Source organism: Mauremys reevesii, linkage group 4, assembly GCF_016161935.1.
Source record: "Mauremys reevesii isolate NIE-2019 linkage group 4, ASM1616193v1, whole genome shotgun sequence".
Lineage (NCBI taxonomy): Eukaryota > Metazoa > Chordata > Testudines > Geoemydidae > Mauremys > Mauremys reevesii.
The window spans coordinates 56,923,643-56,938,052 of NC_052626.1; the positions used below are offsets into that span (position 1 = coordinate 56,923,643).

Here is a 14,410-nt window from a genome sequence, read left to right on the forward strand (position 1 = left end):
CTTGTGCGTTTAGTAGCTGAACAGGTGGTATGCCCTGATACCACAGGGCAATCTGTTTCTCAGACCTGTTCTGTAACACAGAATAATATTAGCTATTTGACATATTCTTATCATTCATCCTAGAAAAATCATGTATAATGGATAGAGCTGTAATCGCAGCTGTCTGGGATATTGAGGAATATGTTTTAGAAAAATATGTCCAACTTGTCCAATTCTAAGATTTTTGTCAATGTTCTATGTTCTCTGTTGGCTAAATCATTTACTTAATCTTTTGAATAAACTGCAAATCAAGAAGCTTATCTGTTTCTAATATACTATTAGTAGGTAATATTATGCCAGAATCAGAAATCCTGTTCACTGTTTATCTATGCTATCTCAATGAATTAAAAACAGAAATTGAGAAACCAAGAAATAAAAAAAAAACACCTTCATAAATTATTTTTCATTAACTTACAGTGAATGGAGATAGGCAAATGTAATGGGAATATCTACACTAAGGAAAATATGTTGGAAGATCTTATGAAACATGCCATGTTGATGACAGTGGTCTCCCCTTTAGCAAGAGCAAAGTGCTAGTGGAAATTTTCCCATAAAGATGTTCACCCCCTTCCCTTCACAGAGATCAGTTCTGTGAGTGAGAAACAATTTCAGGCTTTAACCTCAGTATTACAAAAGGGCTGCTAAATACAGGTAGGATGGTGATTTAATGCTAACAATGTAGGGCAGTAAATGAACCTGGAAGGAAGGAATACCAGCATCAGATATAACTAATTTTCTGATGCTTGCACTCATTCTTCATGTGTTCAATAAAAGCAGATAGGAAGGAAAAGGGGATGCACGCAAGCTGAAATGAACAGAAGCAGAGTGAAAGTAAAAACAAAGAAGAAAAGAGCAGTAAAAAAGCTAGAGGAGAATAGGAATGCAGGAATAGGAACAAAAAAGAGAGAGAGAGAGAAGAAAAGAGAAGCACAGCAAAATCAGAAGAAAGTCATAGAAGTGAAAACACTATATAGAAAAAAAGGATGGAACCTGGTAGATGTGAATTCTTGAATGATTTTTAGGTTTGTAGGGGGGGAAAGGTTTTGGATAGTCTCTGTTCTCATTCCACTGTTGTTGTTCTGTCTCCAGCTGCAGCTTATTACTTTTTTCATACATCTTTGTTGTTTTTTTCTTCTTTCTGAATCTGCCTCACTCTCTGTCATTGTAATTGTATGGGAACAGGCACCTGTCACACTTTTGTTTCTAATTTGCCCAGATTGGCCTATCATGGAAAAGGGTTAGGAGTGTGTTGGGTATAAAATAATATAATATAATCCATAGTTCATTACAAAGCCATTCACACATATGCATGGGATAAAAGTAAAAGAGAGATAAAAGTTTGGTTGATAAAGGTAACTTCATAGGTATAATTTACTTAAACTTGTCTAAGATGTTTGATTTACTACAACACAACATTATGATTTAAAAATTAGGACTATGTGATATCAGTAAAGCATATGCAACATCAGTAAAAAAAAAAAGTACCTTAATAGGTCCGATTAGATAATCTAATGATCCTGACTAGTTTTAAACTATGAATCTATGAAAAGTGAAAGTGCTAGTTTTAGCTAACACTGGAGGGCGTTAGTATGCCTGTGGTTCTACAGCTCCCAGCACTTTATTAGAGTTGGTTAAAAATTTTTCATCCAAACCTTCTATAACAAAAAATATCCTTTTGTGAAACTCAAGTTTTTTATAGACATGTTTTGCTTGTTCAAGTTTTCTGACTTTTTCTATTTAAAAAAAACCTGAAAATCTGAAATATTTTTGTTTTTCAGTAGGTTTTTTCTACCCTTTCACTTTCTGTACTTCCTTTTTTCAGTGACAGCATGGAGAGAAAAGAATAAATGGGGGAAAGAGCAAAAAAAGAGAAGGGGAAGAACCCCATGATTGAAAAACCTTAAGTTTTGAAAACCAGAAACTTGGGGGCAGAGGGGGATATTTTTTCTCATCAGAAAATTTCAACATTTTCCACAAAATCTTTCTGTGTATCTGTTGTCACATATCACCAGTGAGCTTCCTAGGTTATTACATCTTTAGGGCAGGTATTGTATCCTTTTATGTGTCTGTAAAATCCCTGCCATTGTGCAAATAGTAGCAATATCATAGTTTTGGAACTTTTAGTCAATCCATTTTGTTCCCTTTTGGAGTCCTTCTGAATTGACAACATTTACTTCCTTAAAAATATTCTTTCTTTCTCTCTGCCCCACACGCCATTACAAAAGATGACCCATATAAAACCTCTGAGAATCTTGACAGTGTTTATACTTAGAATAGTCATCCAGTAGCACTGATACTAATATACAAATTACTCACTGCAGCTGCCTTTATTTGTTAGTCATTGGATTATTTGCCTAAAATAATAGATAGTACTTTTCCTTCCTCTTTTCCTAATTACCAGTTATCTCTATAGATTAAAATAAATTTTACTGTCCATTTTTTCCTCTTGTGTGATCCTTCAGTGAAGTCATAATACTGAATTTGCAAAATAATAGTTCTGTGACAAAAGATTGTGATGCTTTAAATGCAGACATGTGATAATAGTGCATGATAAAGCAAGAGAAGCTGAAGTACAAGCAGGAAAGCTCTTAGATAAATAGGTATGTCTACAATAAGGATCTGCTCCAAATCCCACAGACTTCACTGGGAGTTGGTTTGAGCCTCATGAGCTGAGTACAACAAATTGCCGTTTCTTATTCATTCTCTTTTGTCTTTTCACCAATATGAAAATTCCTATATAAAAGTGAAAATAAGGTGTTAAACTTAGATTGATGAGTCTGCATTGTATTTTATATGGTAAAACTGTGAGTTTAGAATAATAGCTTTGATTTATGAAAAATATTGACTAGTTCTTATATATTACTCTTGTAGTGCTTATGATTTGTATTATAACTAGTGCCTTTTAATGCTATTACATCTCGTTCTAATTACAGTTAAATTCTGTACCATCTTAGCTATATTACAAAACTTTTTTAAACTAACACTTAAATATCTATAACAGTCACAATATTCCAAAATTAATTGGTGGTAGTGTTGCAGTTTGTTTTCTTTTATTGTCAACTAACCTTGGTTCTGGTTACTTATTAACCTAATTATTTACAGCTTTATAATGATCAATTTGTCAGGGATTGTTGCTGAGATAAATATTCATCTGTGAAGAATGTAATCGCCTTGTACTGAATAGCATGAGTTTTGTAGAGAGCTCCACCCATAAAGAAATACTTAATATTTGTAGCCTTCAGTTACTATATCAGCAATGTTTTTGATTAGTGATAAAATAATCAGCTACATTTTAAATAGGGTGATGGTTTCATTGAATTTATGGTATGTATAAAATTAAGAGGTAATGTTAACAGTAAGATTTGTTATCCAAATTTTCATTGTCCATAGACATAAGCATGAATGAAACAATTAGGAAGGATTTATTATTAATCTAGTACAGGGGTGGGCAAACTTTTTGGCCTGAGGGCCACATCTGGGTGAGGAAATTGCATGCAGGGCCATTAATTTAGGGCTGGGGCATGGGGTTGGGATGTGGGCAGGAGTGCAGGGTGCAGGAGGGGGATCAGGGCAGGGGGTTGGAGAGCAGGAGGGGCTCAGGGCAGGGTTGGGTGCGGGAGATGGCTCAGGGCAGGGGGTTGGGATGCAGAAGGGGTGCGGGATGTGGCAGGGGGCTCAGAGCAGGGGGTTGGGTGCAGGAGAGGGTGCAGAGTGCTGGAGGGGGCTCAGGGCAGGGGGTGGGGGGCTCAGGACAGGGGGTTAGGGTGTAGGAGGGGGTGCAGAGTATGGGAGGGGGCTCAGGGCCGGAGGTTGGGGTGCGGCAGGGGTTGGGGTGCAGGAGGGGTTCTGGGTGCGGGCTACAGCTCGGTGCCACTTACTTTGAGCGGCACATAGCAAGGCTAAGGCAGGCTCCCTGCCTGCCTGCCCTGGCCCTGTGCCACTCCTGGAAGTGGCTGGCACCATGTCCCTGCAGCCCCTGGGGGTGGGGGTGAGCAGAGGGCTCTGTGCGCTGCCCTCGCCTGCAGGCACTGCCCCCCCGCAGCTCCCATTGGCCGGGAACAGGGAACCGCAGCCAATGGGAGCTTCGGGGGCTGTATCCACAGGCGAGGGCCCCCTCCTTCCTGGGGCTGTAGGGATGTGGTGCCAGTTGCTTCGAGGAGTGGCGCGGGGCCAGGGCAGGCAGGGAGCCTGCCTTAGCCCTGCTGCACCATGGGGCTGGCAATCCCACTGGCAGGATCCAAAGCCCTGATAGACTGGATCTGGCCCATGGGCCATAATTTTCCCTCCCCTGATCGAGTAAATGACTGGCTAATCTCAAGGATTTTGACTCAATAGCATTACAATGTATATGGAATTGTTTTTGAACACTCAAGATTGAGGGTGATATTAATAATGCTGTTACAAATGTTTTAACAACAAAAATGCTTTTGTGCTTTATAAATTGAGATTGAAAAGGGTGCAACTGACTAAAGAAGTCTGTGTCCACGTGTAGAAGGGCTCAGCCGAGGCTCATCCCTCTGCAGGGTTGTAGGGTATCCCCACCGCCTCGCACTAGTTCACTCTGGCCAGTAAACAAACAGTCATGAGCTTAGGCCCTTAGGCAGGGGCTGAGCCAATAGTTCAATGTGAGCCCCTGGTCCCTAGGTCAGGGCTGGGCAGCAAACACAATCAGGAGCTCAGGCCCGTAAGCACGGGCTGAGCCAATAGTTCAATATGAGACCTGGCCCTAGGTCAGGGCGGGGCAGCAAACACACAGTCAGGAGCTCAGACTTTTGAGCGTCTGGTGTGAGGGGAGACTTCCACCCGTGAGTGAGGTGGCAGGGGGGACGCAGGCCCACCTGCTCCACTGCATCCCAGCCTGGTGCCCTAGCAGCGGCAGAAAACTTGCTGCTGCGTCAGTGGGGATCCTGACCGCAACACACTGACGTTGGTTCTGGCCCTGCTGTGGCCAGACCAGGGTCAGCTGCCCCCGGGCTACTTCCGGACTCCCCCTCATAAGGTATCTGGGTTTGGCTGGCATCCTCGGCGGTTTCCAGCACCATCGGTTCCTCTGGGTAACTAGCGAAGGGTAGGCTCGGCTGCTCCTTGGGGTAGCTGGCGAGGGGTAGGCACGGCTGGCCCAGCCAGTCCTCAGGTTGGCCGCCTTGGCCAGTCCTCAGGTCGGCCGCGGCCCGCCGGTGTTTCCCAACCCAGAGCTAGGCCACAGGCATCTGGTCTCTCCGGTGGCTGGCTTTCAACTGAGCTTTGCAGCGTGGCTTTTCTACTTCCTGTCCTGTGCCATGGCCTCTGGGGGGCTGGTGTAGGACACCCTGGCTCCACCCACGTTGGTGCTAGGGGAGGCTTGTTCCTCCGTGGGGCTGTGGGATATCCCACCGCCTCGCTACACCACCCCCCCACACACACTCGCACATCTAATTTCAATGAATTATATGGTTTCAGAAACAGAGCATGTATGTATTTGGCTGAAATGCATCTTCCAGCTAAGAAAATGTTTCTTAGGTTTATTTTGATATTTCATCTTAGTTGGGAATCAGGTGTTTCATTGTTTTGGTTTTTTTTTTTAAAGGAATTTTAATATCCATGAAAGGTGCTGGGCTGATAGTCCTATAGATAAATAAAAGTGTTCTATCTCGAAAAGAGGCATAGACAAATCAGCAACATTATTATAGTCTTGCTCACATTGCCCTGGTACTAATCTTCAGTTGTTATACAGCATATGTAGTTCATTCTCCATACCTATTGTTCAGCCCCGAGCCTCTTTCTTGCACTGCAAACAAATGGGCCAATTAGTATCAGTTTTTATAGTATTTTGATGGTGTGGACACCTGTTCACCATGAAATTAACTGCAGACACTAACTGATTTCATGCAGGACACTCAGTCAAGCAGCCAGTAGATGGCTATTGCTTTTAGTCCTTATTGATGTGGGGTCAGTTCACACCATGTACATTGGTAGCTTTTCTTTTACTACCTTTATTTCATTTATTACCATACTCTTAAATTTACGTTAAAAATATATGGCTGAGGAGAACTGGAGAACAATTTATGTTAATAGAGACTTCAATGAGGATGATGACTCAAACCTACAATGATGGTATTTGCGGTGAAGTAATTTTGTTGGTTTAGTTGTTGCACAAGGTTATTGTGACTACTCAGTTCATCATAGATAAAAGGAAAGCTTAGGTTGATAATTTAGTGTGGGATTTTCAAAAGTCCTTAAGTGACTTTGGAGCACAAGTCCTATTGAAGCTTGGAATTGTGCTTCTAAATCACTTACCTGCTTTTAAAAATCCCACTCAAAATGTAGATATTTATTTAAAGAATGACACAGATATATTTGGGAATAGAGATTTGAGTTAAATAGTCAAGTTTTGCATTTACCAAAGCATAAATATTTTAATTAGTTTGTAGACTTATATTTTTACTATATATAGTATCAACTAACAATAGTGCTTAATAAATTCTTAGGGATTTCTTACACTTAAGTAGTGTATCAAAATCTTTATAGATTTCTATTTTTTAAAAGATACCAAAATTGAAGTTTGTCTCCAATTGACCCATTTGCTGTGTTAATATATGCTCTTATTTAAATGTTGCACTTTTTCATTCAAAATTGCATAGGGTTCGTTTCCTACTGGGTGGACGTCATGGAGAGTTTAAGTTCCTGCCTCCCACTGGGTATGCTCCGTGCTATGAAGCTTTGCTTCCAAAAGAGAAGATGAAATTGGAACCAGTAAAAGAGTATAAGAGAGATTCTGATGGAGTTAGGGATTTGCTGGGTACAACACAATTCCTCTCCCAAGCTTCCTTCATCCCTTGTCCGATAGACACCACTCAGGTATGTCTACTTTACAATAATGGAAGTGTAAAATTCATCTTACCCAGAATCTTAAAATGAGCAGTAAAAAATTTAGGCCAGCATGTATCCTCTCTTAGCAATATACTGTTTGTGCAATACAGTATTTAATGATATGTTAAATAATCTTGGTGTCAGTTGTTATAGTTGAAGTATTTTAGGAAAGTTGGACATTACTGAGTCTCTTCTCTCTTGTTGAATCTTGAAATATTTTCTTCTTAGATTGTTTTGCCTCTTCACCTTGAAAAGATCAGGGACAAGTTAGCTGAAAATATCCATGAACTATGGGGAATGAATAAAATAGAGCTTGGCTGGACCTATGGCAAGGTAAGAAGTGAGAGTACTTCTTATTATATGTGAAGTTGATAATACCACCAACTATTAAGACTGTATCACAGAATGATAGAAATGTAGGATGGAAGGGACCTTGAGAGGACCAGTCCTCGGTGCTGAAGCAGGACCAAGTATACTTAGCTCATCGCTGACAGGTGTTTGTTAAGTTTGTTCTTGAAACCTTTCACTGACTGGGATTCTACAACCTCCCTTGGAAGCCTAGTTCAGTACTTAAATATCCTTAAAGTTAAAAAGTTTTTTCTAATATCTAACCTAAATCTCCCTTGCTACAGATTAAGCCCATTACTTCTTGTCTTACTTTCAGTGAACATGGAGAACAATTTATCACTGTCCTTTGTATAACAGCCCTTAATGTACTTGAAGACTGTTCTCAGTTCTCTCTTCAGTTTTCTTTTCTAAGATTAAACATGCCCAATTTTTCCTCAGAGGTTAGGCTTTCTAAAAATTTTATAATTTTTATTGTTCTCCTCTGGACTCTCTCCACTTTGTCCACATCTTTCTTCAAGTGTTGTACCCAGAACTAAACAGAGTGCTCCACCTGAGACCTCAGCAGTGGGGACAGTTACTTCCCATGTCTTGCATACAATATTCCTGTTAATACACCCCAGAATTATATTGATCTTTTTTACATCTGCATCACATTGCTGATTCATATTCAATTTGTGATCTAGTATAACCCCCAGATCCTTTTAATTAGTACTATTGCCTAGCCAGTTATTTCCCATTTTGTAGTTGTACATTTGATTTTGCCTTCCTAGGTGGTGTACTTTTCACTTATCTTTATTGAATTTCATCTTTTTTATATCAGACCTATTCTCCAATTTGTCAAGGCCATTTTGAATTCTAATCCTGTTCTCCAAAGTACTAGCACCCTCTCCCAGTTTGGTGTCATCCACAGATTTCATAAGCATATTCTCCACTTTATTTTCCAAGTCATAAATGAAGATATTGAATAGTACCAGATCCAGGACAGACCCCTATAAGGCCCCATTAGATATATCATCCCAGTTTAACAGTGAATCATTGGTAACTATTCTTTGAGTACAGTCTATCAATCAGTTGTGCATCCATTTTATGGTAATTTTCTTTTGAGACTGTCATGTGGAACTATGTCAAAAGCCTTTCTAAAATCAAGGTGTAATATGTCTACAAATTCCGCCCCCCCCCCAATCCACTAGGCCAGTAATCCTTTTTTTTTTTAAGGAAATTAGGTTGGTTTGGCATGATTTGTTCTTGACACATCCATGTTGGCTATTACTTATAACCCTATTATCTTCAATATGCTTACCACTTGATTGTTTAATAATTTGTTTCAGTATATTTCCAGCTATTGAAGTTAGGCTGACTTTTGGATGCTCTTCCCATTTTCAAAGATAGCTTTAAAGACCTGATTTATCAGGGAGATTAGAGAGGCTACAAAAGCAGAAAGCACAGTAATAATGGGGGATTTCAATTTTCCTCATACTGACTGGGTACATGCGACCACTGGAAGAGATAAAATTACTAGACATCGTAAATAACTGCTACTTTGATCAGGGATTGGTGCAAGAGGGGAATATAGGTTAACCTCTTGGTAATAGCAGCCATAATTTAATTAAATTGAAAAATCTTTGTAGGGGGAGAAGTGACCAAGAAACCCACCACAGTAGCATTTAACTTCAAAAAGGGGAGCTAGTGAAAAATGAGGATCTAGTTAAATGGAAATTAAAAGAAACAGACCTGAGGATGAAATGCTTGCAAACTACATGGAGACTTTTTAAAAACACTGTAATAGAGGCTCAAATTAAATGTATCCCCCCCAAAAAAGCATAGAGGACCAATAAAATGCCACCACGGCTAAACAGCAGAGTAAACCAGGCATTTAGGGGGGAAAAGGGCATCTTTTAAAAGTTGGAAATAAAATCCTAGTGAGGAAAATAGGAAGGAAAATAAACTCTGGCCAGTCAAGTGTATAAGTGTAATAAAGCAGTCCAAGAAAGAATTTAAAGAGGAACTAGCAAAGGACAAAAACAAATAGCAGTTTTGTAAAGTACATCATAAGCAGGGAGCCTGCCAAATAGTCAGTGGTGCTACTGGACAATTGAGGTGTTACAGGTGACGCAAGGGAAACAAGGCTGTTGTGGAGAATCTAAATTCTTTTCATTGGTCTTCACTGCAGAAATGGGGGAGATTCCCACACCTGATCCATTCTTTTTAGGTGATGAATCTGAGAAACTGTCCCAGATTGAGGTGTCAGTAGAGGTGGTTTTGGAACGAATTGATAAATTAAGCAATAATAAATCACCAATACCAGATAGTAATTGCAGAACTAATAACTGTGATATATTAACCTATTTCTTAAATCAGCCTCTGTACCAGAAGACTGTAAAGTAGCTAACATAATGCTGATATTTTAAAAAGGCTCCTGAGGGGATCCTGGTAATTACAAGCCAGTAAACCCAACTTCAGTACCAGGAAAATTGATTGAAACTATAATAAAAAACAGAATTATCAGACACATAGATAAACATGATATGTCAGTGAAGAGTCAGCATGGCTTTTGTAAGTGGAAATCATGTCTCACTAATCTTTTAGAATTCTTTGAGGATGCCAACAAGTATATGGGCTTTCAGAAAACCTTTGGCAAGGTCCCTCACAAAAGGCTATTAAGCAAACTAAGTAGTCATGGGATAAGAGGGAAAGTCCTTTCATGGATTAGTAACAATTAAAAGATCGGAAACAAAAAGTAGGAATAAATGGTCAGTTTTCACAATGGAGAGAGGTAAATAGTGGAGTCCTCCAAGAATCAGTAACTGGGGTCTGTATTGTTCAACATATCCATAGATGATCTGGAAAAAGGGGTACACAGTGAGGTGTCAAAGTTTGAAGATGATACAAAATTATTCAAGATAGTTAAGTCCAAAGGTGACCGCACAGAGTTACAAATGGATCTCACAAAACTGGATGACTGGGTGACAAAATGACAGAGGAAATTCAATGTTAAGTGCAAAGTAGTGCATGTTGGAAAAAATAATCCCAACTATATAAAATGATGGGGTCTAGATTAGCTCTTACCACTCAAGAAAGAGATTGTGGAGTCGTTGTGGATAGGAAAACATGCTAGGAACCATTAGGAAAAGGATAGATGATAAAACAGAAAATATCATAATGCAACTACATAAATCCCTAGTACACCCACATCTTGAATACTGTGTGCAGTTCTGGTTTTTCCATCTCAAAAATATACATTAAAATTGGAAAAAGTACAGAAAAGGGTAACAAAAATGATTGGGGGTATGGAACAGCATCCATACAAGGAGCGATTACAAGGGACTCTTCAGATTGGAAAAGAAACGACTGAGGGGGGATATGATAGAAGTCTATAAAATCATGAATGGTATGGAGAAAATGAATAGAGGAGTATAGTTTACCCCTTCACATAACACAAGAATTAGGGATTACGCAATGAAATTAGTAGGCAGTTGTTTAAAACAAACAAAAGGACAATTTTCTTCTTCACGGAGTGCACAGCCACCCTCTGGAACTCATTGCAAGGACATGTTGTGAATGCCACAAATATAACTGCATTAAAAAACGAAGTAGATAAAGTTGATGGAGGATGACCACACTGCTCCTTAAACAGTGGGCTATTGTCTGGCTTGCTGGGGGAAAGGGGTATTCCTCTTTAAGGGCAGAGAGGCACAGACATCACTGACTCGTTCCCCCTAGGTGACTGGAAGAGAGGGGTGAGTGTATACAGGTGCCAAACCAAGCAGAAGAAGCCCCTTTTCACCCAGACCAACACCCATCCTTGAAAGAGGCAAAATACCAAGTTTGGTCAGGATCTGCTGTGGGCACTACACTAGTTGCTGCTTTCTCAGGGAGGTGGGGGAGTAAGGATTTTTCCCCTCACCATCAGATTGACCAATGCGGGGGCATAGTTGGGTCTAGCATGGAATGGGAGTTAGCCTATGATGTTGCAACTCATTATGTAAGCATGGGGTGGATGCCCAGTGCAGGTACTCTATGGAGAAGGGCAACAGTGATCCAATAAATGGTTTGATAAAGGATTTAAAAGAGGTGTTTCTAAAGGAGTGGGAATGCTAGTGTTTGGGGCTCTTATGACAGGCACAGCAGGGAGGCAGCTCCTCTCCTCCTTTATAGCTGACCTTAACCCTCATTTGGTGGGGGGGAATGGTAAGGTCCCAACAGCGAGCTGGCTGGGGACCAGGATGAAAAGGGGGGAGGGGTGAAGCTGACAAAAGCCCCCCCAGGTAGATATTGAAATGATTATGGAGTTACCTGCAGTTTACACTTTTATCTTCCAGGTACTCCCAGACAGTTGTTAATAAAGTTGTGGATTAATTAAATCACATCCAGAGTCTCCTATCCTCCTCCTGGTATAACTGGACAATAGGTCCATCAATGGCAATTAGCCAAGATGATCAGGGATGCAACCTCAGCTCCAGCTGTCGCTAAAAATCCAACTGTTAGAAGCTGGGACTGGTTGACAGGGGATGAATTATGTAGAAAAGGGTGCAGGGGGAAGGCAGTGGAATGTAGGTAGGCCTGGCCTGACGTGAGTAATTGAAGGTATGGGCAGGGTGGGGGGGCTCATTCTTTGGAAGACAGGGTTAAGGAGATAAATAAATAATAGGGCTGAAAACAGAATGTTTTTGCTCAGATAAGTAAATGGGTCAGTAAGCTTAAAGATAATGTCTGAGCTAGCTAAAATAAGAGGGGGAATGCCCAGGAAACCATTTACTATGAACAAGAAAACAATGGACAAGAGAAACCAGGAGTGTAAAGATGAGGTAAAGAATAATGTTGAATGTGGACAATGTGTGAACAGAACATGCTGTACAGGGGTTGGTTCCTGCAAAGTAACCAATCCAGTCCAAGAATTTGTGATGCATGTATAGTAAAGGCAATAAAATGTGTAAAGTTGTAAAGGGAGAGTTTATCTGGAACTTTGGAGCTGTGTTGTACCCTGCATCTACCCCCCTCCCCGCTTGCATTTTAATCTGATCAACTCAGCGTTGCTGTATGCCAAATAAAAATACCTAAGTGATGAAGTTTAGAGTCAAACTGAGTTCTTGGGAAGCCAACTGGAAAAAGGTGTTGGAGGGAATCCCAATATGGGTCACTCAATAATTGCCTTGTTCTATTCATTCCTCTGAAGCTTCTGGCACTGGCCACTTCCAGAAGATAGGATACTGGGCTAGATGGACTATTGGTCTGACCCAGTATGGCTGTTCTTATGCTCCCCAGTTCTCTGGGACCTCAACCATGCTCCATGAGTTATTACAGATAATCACTAAAGGGTCTGAGATTGCTTCAGGTAGTTCATTAAGTAACCTAGGATGAATTTCTTCAGGCCCTGCCAACTTGAATACATCTAATGTATCTAAATATTCGTTAACCTGTTCTTTCCCTATTGTTGTTAATATTAGTTGTGTTGAGAATTTGGTCACATTAATCTCTTTAGTGAAGACTGAAACAGAATAGGCATTAAATACCTCAGTTTTCTTGATGTTATTTGCTATTATCTCTCCTTCCCCACTATGTGGAGAATCTACTGTTGCTCCTTATATATTTAAAGAGCCGCTTCTTACTGTCTTTTATATCCCCTGCTAGGTGTAACTCATTTTGTACCTCAGCCTTTCTGATTTTGTTTGTGCTATTCTTCAGTACTCCTCCTTAGCAATTTGGTCTTGTTTCCATATTTTGTAGGATTCCTTTTTGATTTTCAAGTAATTAAAGAGCTCCCGATGGAGCCATATTGGCCTCTTACTATTCTTCCTATATTTTCTTTACATTGGTATAGTTTGCAGTTGTGCCTTTAATATCATCTCCTTGAGAAACTGCCAACATTCCTGAGCTCTCTTGTCCTTATTTTGCTGCTTTCCCTCCTTCCTTTCTTTAGAATCATGAAATCTATCATTACATGATCACTTTCACCCAGATTGCCTTCATCCTTCAGATTCACAGCCAATTATTCCCTGTTAGTCAGATTCAAGTCTAAAGTGGACATAGTCCCTCCCCTGGGTACATAAGGCAGTGCTGCCCCAACCAGTTCTCCATTCCAGACCCTCTCTCTGGTCTCTTCTTACCATCCATGGCTGGAGTTGCAGCTCTGTGTGGTCTTAACCTCGGAACACTTCATCTAGTTCAGTTTTTTTCTCATGTTGTATATAGTTAGTAGTACCCTCAGGGTTAGTTGCATTGGTTTAGTTTTCCTTGGTGATGCCCTTACCGGGGTTTGAACATTGTCCTTCATCTGCAGGAGCAATTACCTCATGCAGTGCTTGCTCTGTTTGGCATGGCACACATTAAAGAGCATCGTGTGATCTGCAGCTTGCCCAAGAAATGGGGATAGCTCAGTGGTTTGAGCATTAGCCTACTAAACCCAGGATTGTGAGTTCAATCCTTGAGGGGGCCACTTAGGGATCTGGGGCAAAATCAGTACTTGGTCCTGCTAGTGAAGGCAGGGGGCTGGACTCGATGGCCCTTTGGGGTTGCTTCCAGTTCTAGGAGATAGGTATATCTCCATTAATTTAAACGGACTCAAGGACCTTTTGTCTAAAGCAGCAGCTGCTCAAATAGGCCATGCAGCCTGCTTCAGCACTACGACTTTTGTCAGGTCGGAGATCACCTCTGGGGTTCCAAGTGTGCTGCCGCTTTGTGTTCCAAAGAAACAGAAGTGCTGTTCCTGGTTGACCTTGCCAAGGAAAAGGTTGCATAAGATCATTTGAGACTGCTTGAGGTCCCACAGGGACTCTTCTGTCTCCCCCAGGAAAAGCACGGACTGGTTTGGAGTTGGTGCCAGCCCATGGGATGGTGCAGGTACCTCTAACCCTTCCCTGGTATCAGGTAGGGAGATTAGAAATCCTGCACCATTGATTCTGATTTCAGCCTCTGGACATCCGCTGAGTCCAGTACCAACAATGCTGGTATTGACTGTTTCCGTGTCAGTAGCATACCAGGCAGCTACAGACCTCCTCCACCTTTCAGTCCTGACCTCTCCTTTGGTCCAGAACTGTGCCCAGGATTGCATCAGTTACAACCCTGTTGACTGACTGAGCTGCTGAACCCTTGAGTCTGTTGGCACTGCACCCCAATGTTCCCCTTCCAGAGGCTGTGGAAGCAGGGCCAGTACCGGGATTGGTATTGGGAAGCTCAG

At 41.1% G+C, this 14,410-nt stretch overlaps 1 protein-coding gene across 1 annotated transcript in view; it reads left to right on the plus strand.

The window, feature by feature from the left end:
- Nucleotides 1–14,410, plus strand: part of RYR3 (ryanodine receptor 3) — a 637,001-nt gene that overhangs the window by 255,760 nt on the left and 366,831 nt on the right. The window contains 2 exon segments of the mRNA XM_039536203.1: nt 6,660–6,876; nt 7,117–7,221. Coding sequence (XP_039392137.1) covers nt 6,660–6,876; nt 7,117–7,221 — 322 coding nt within the window.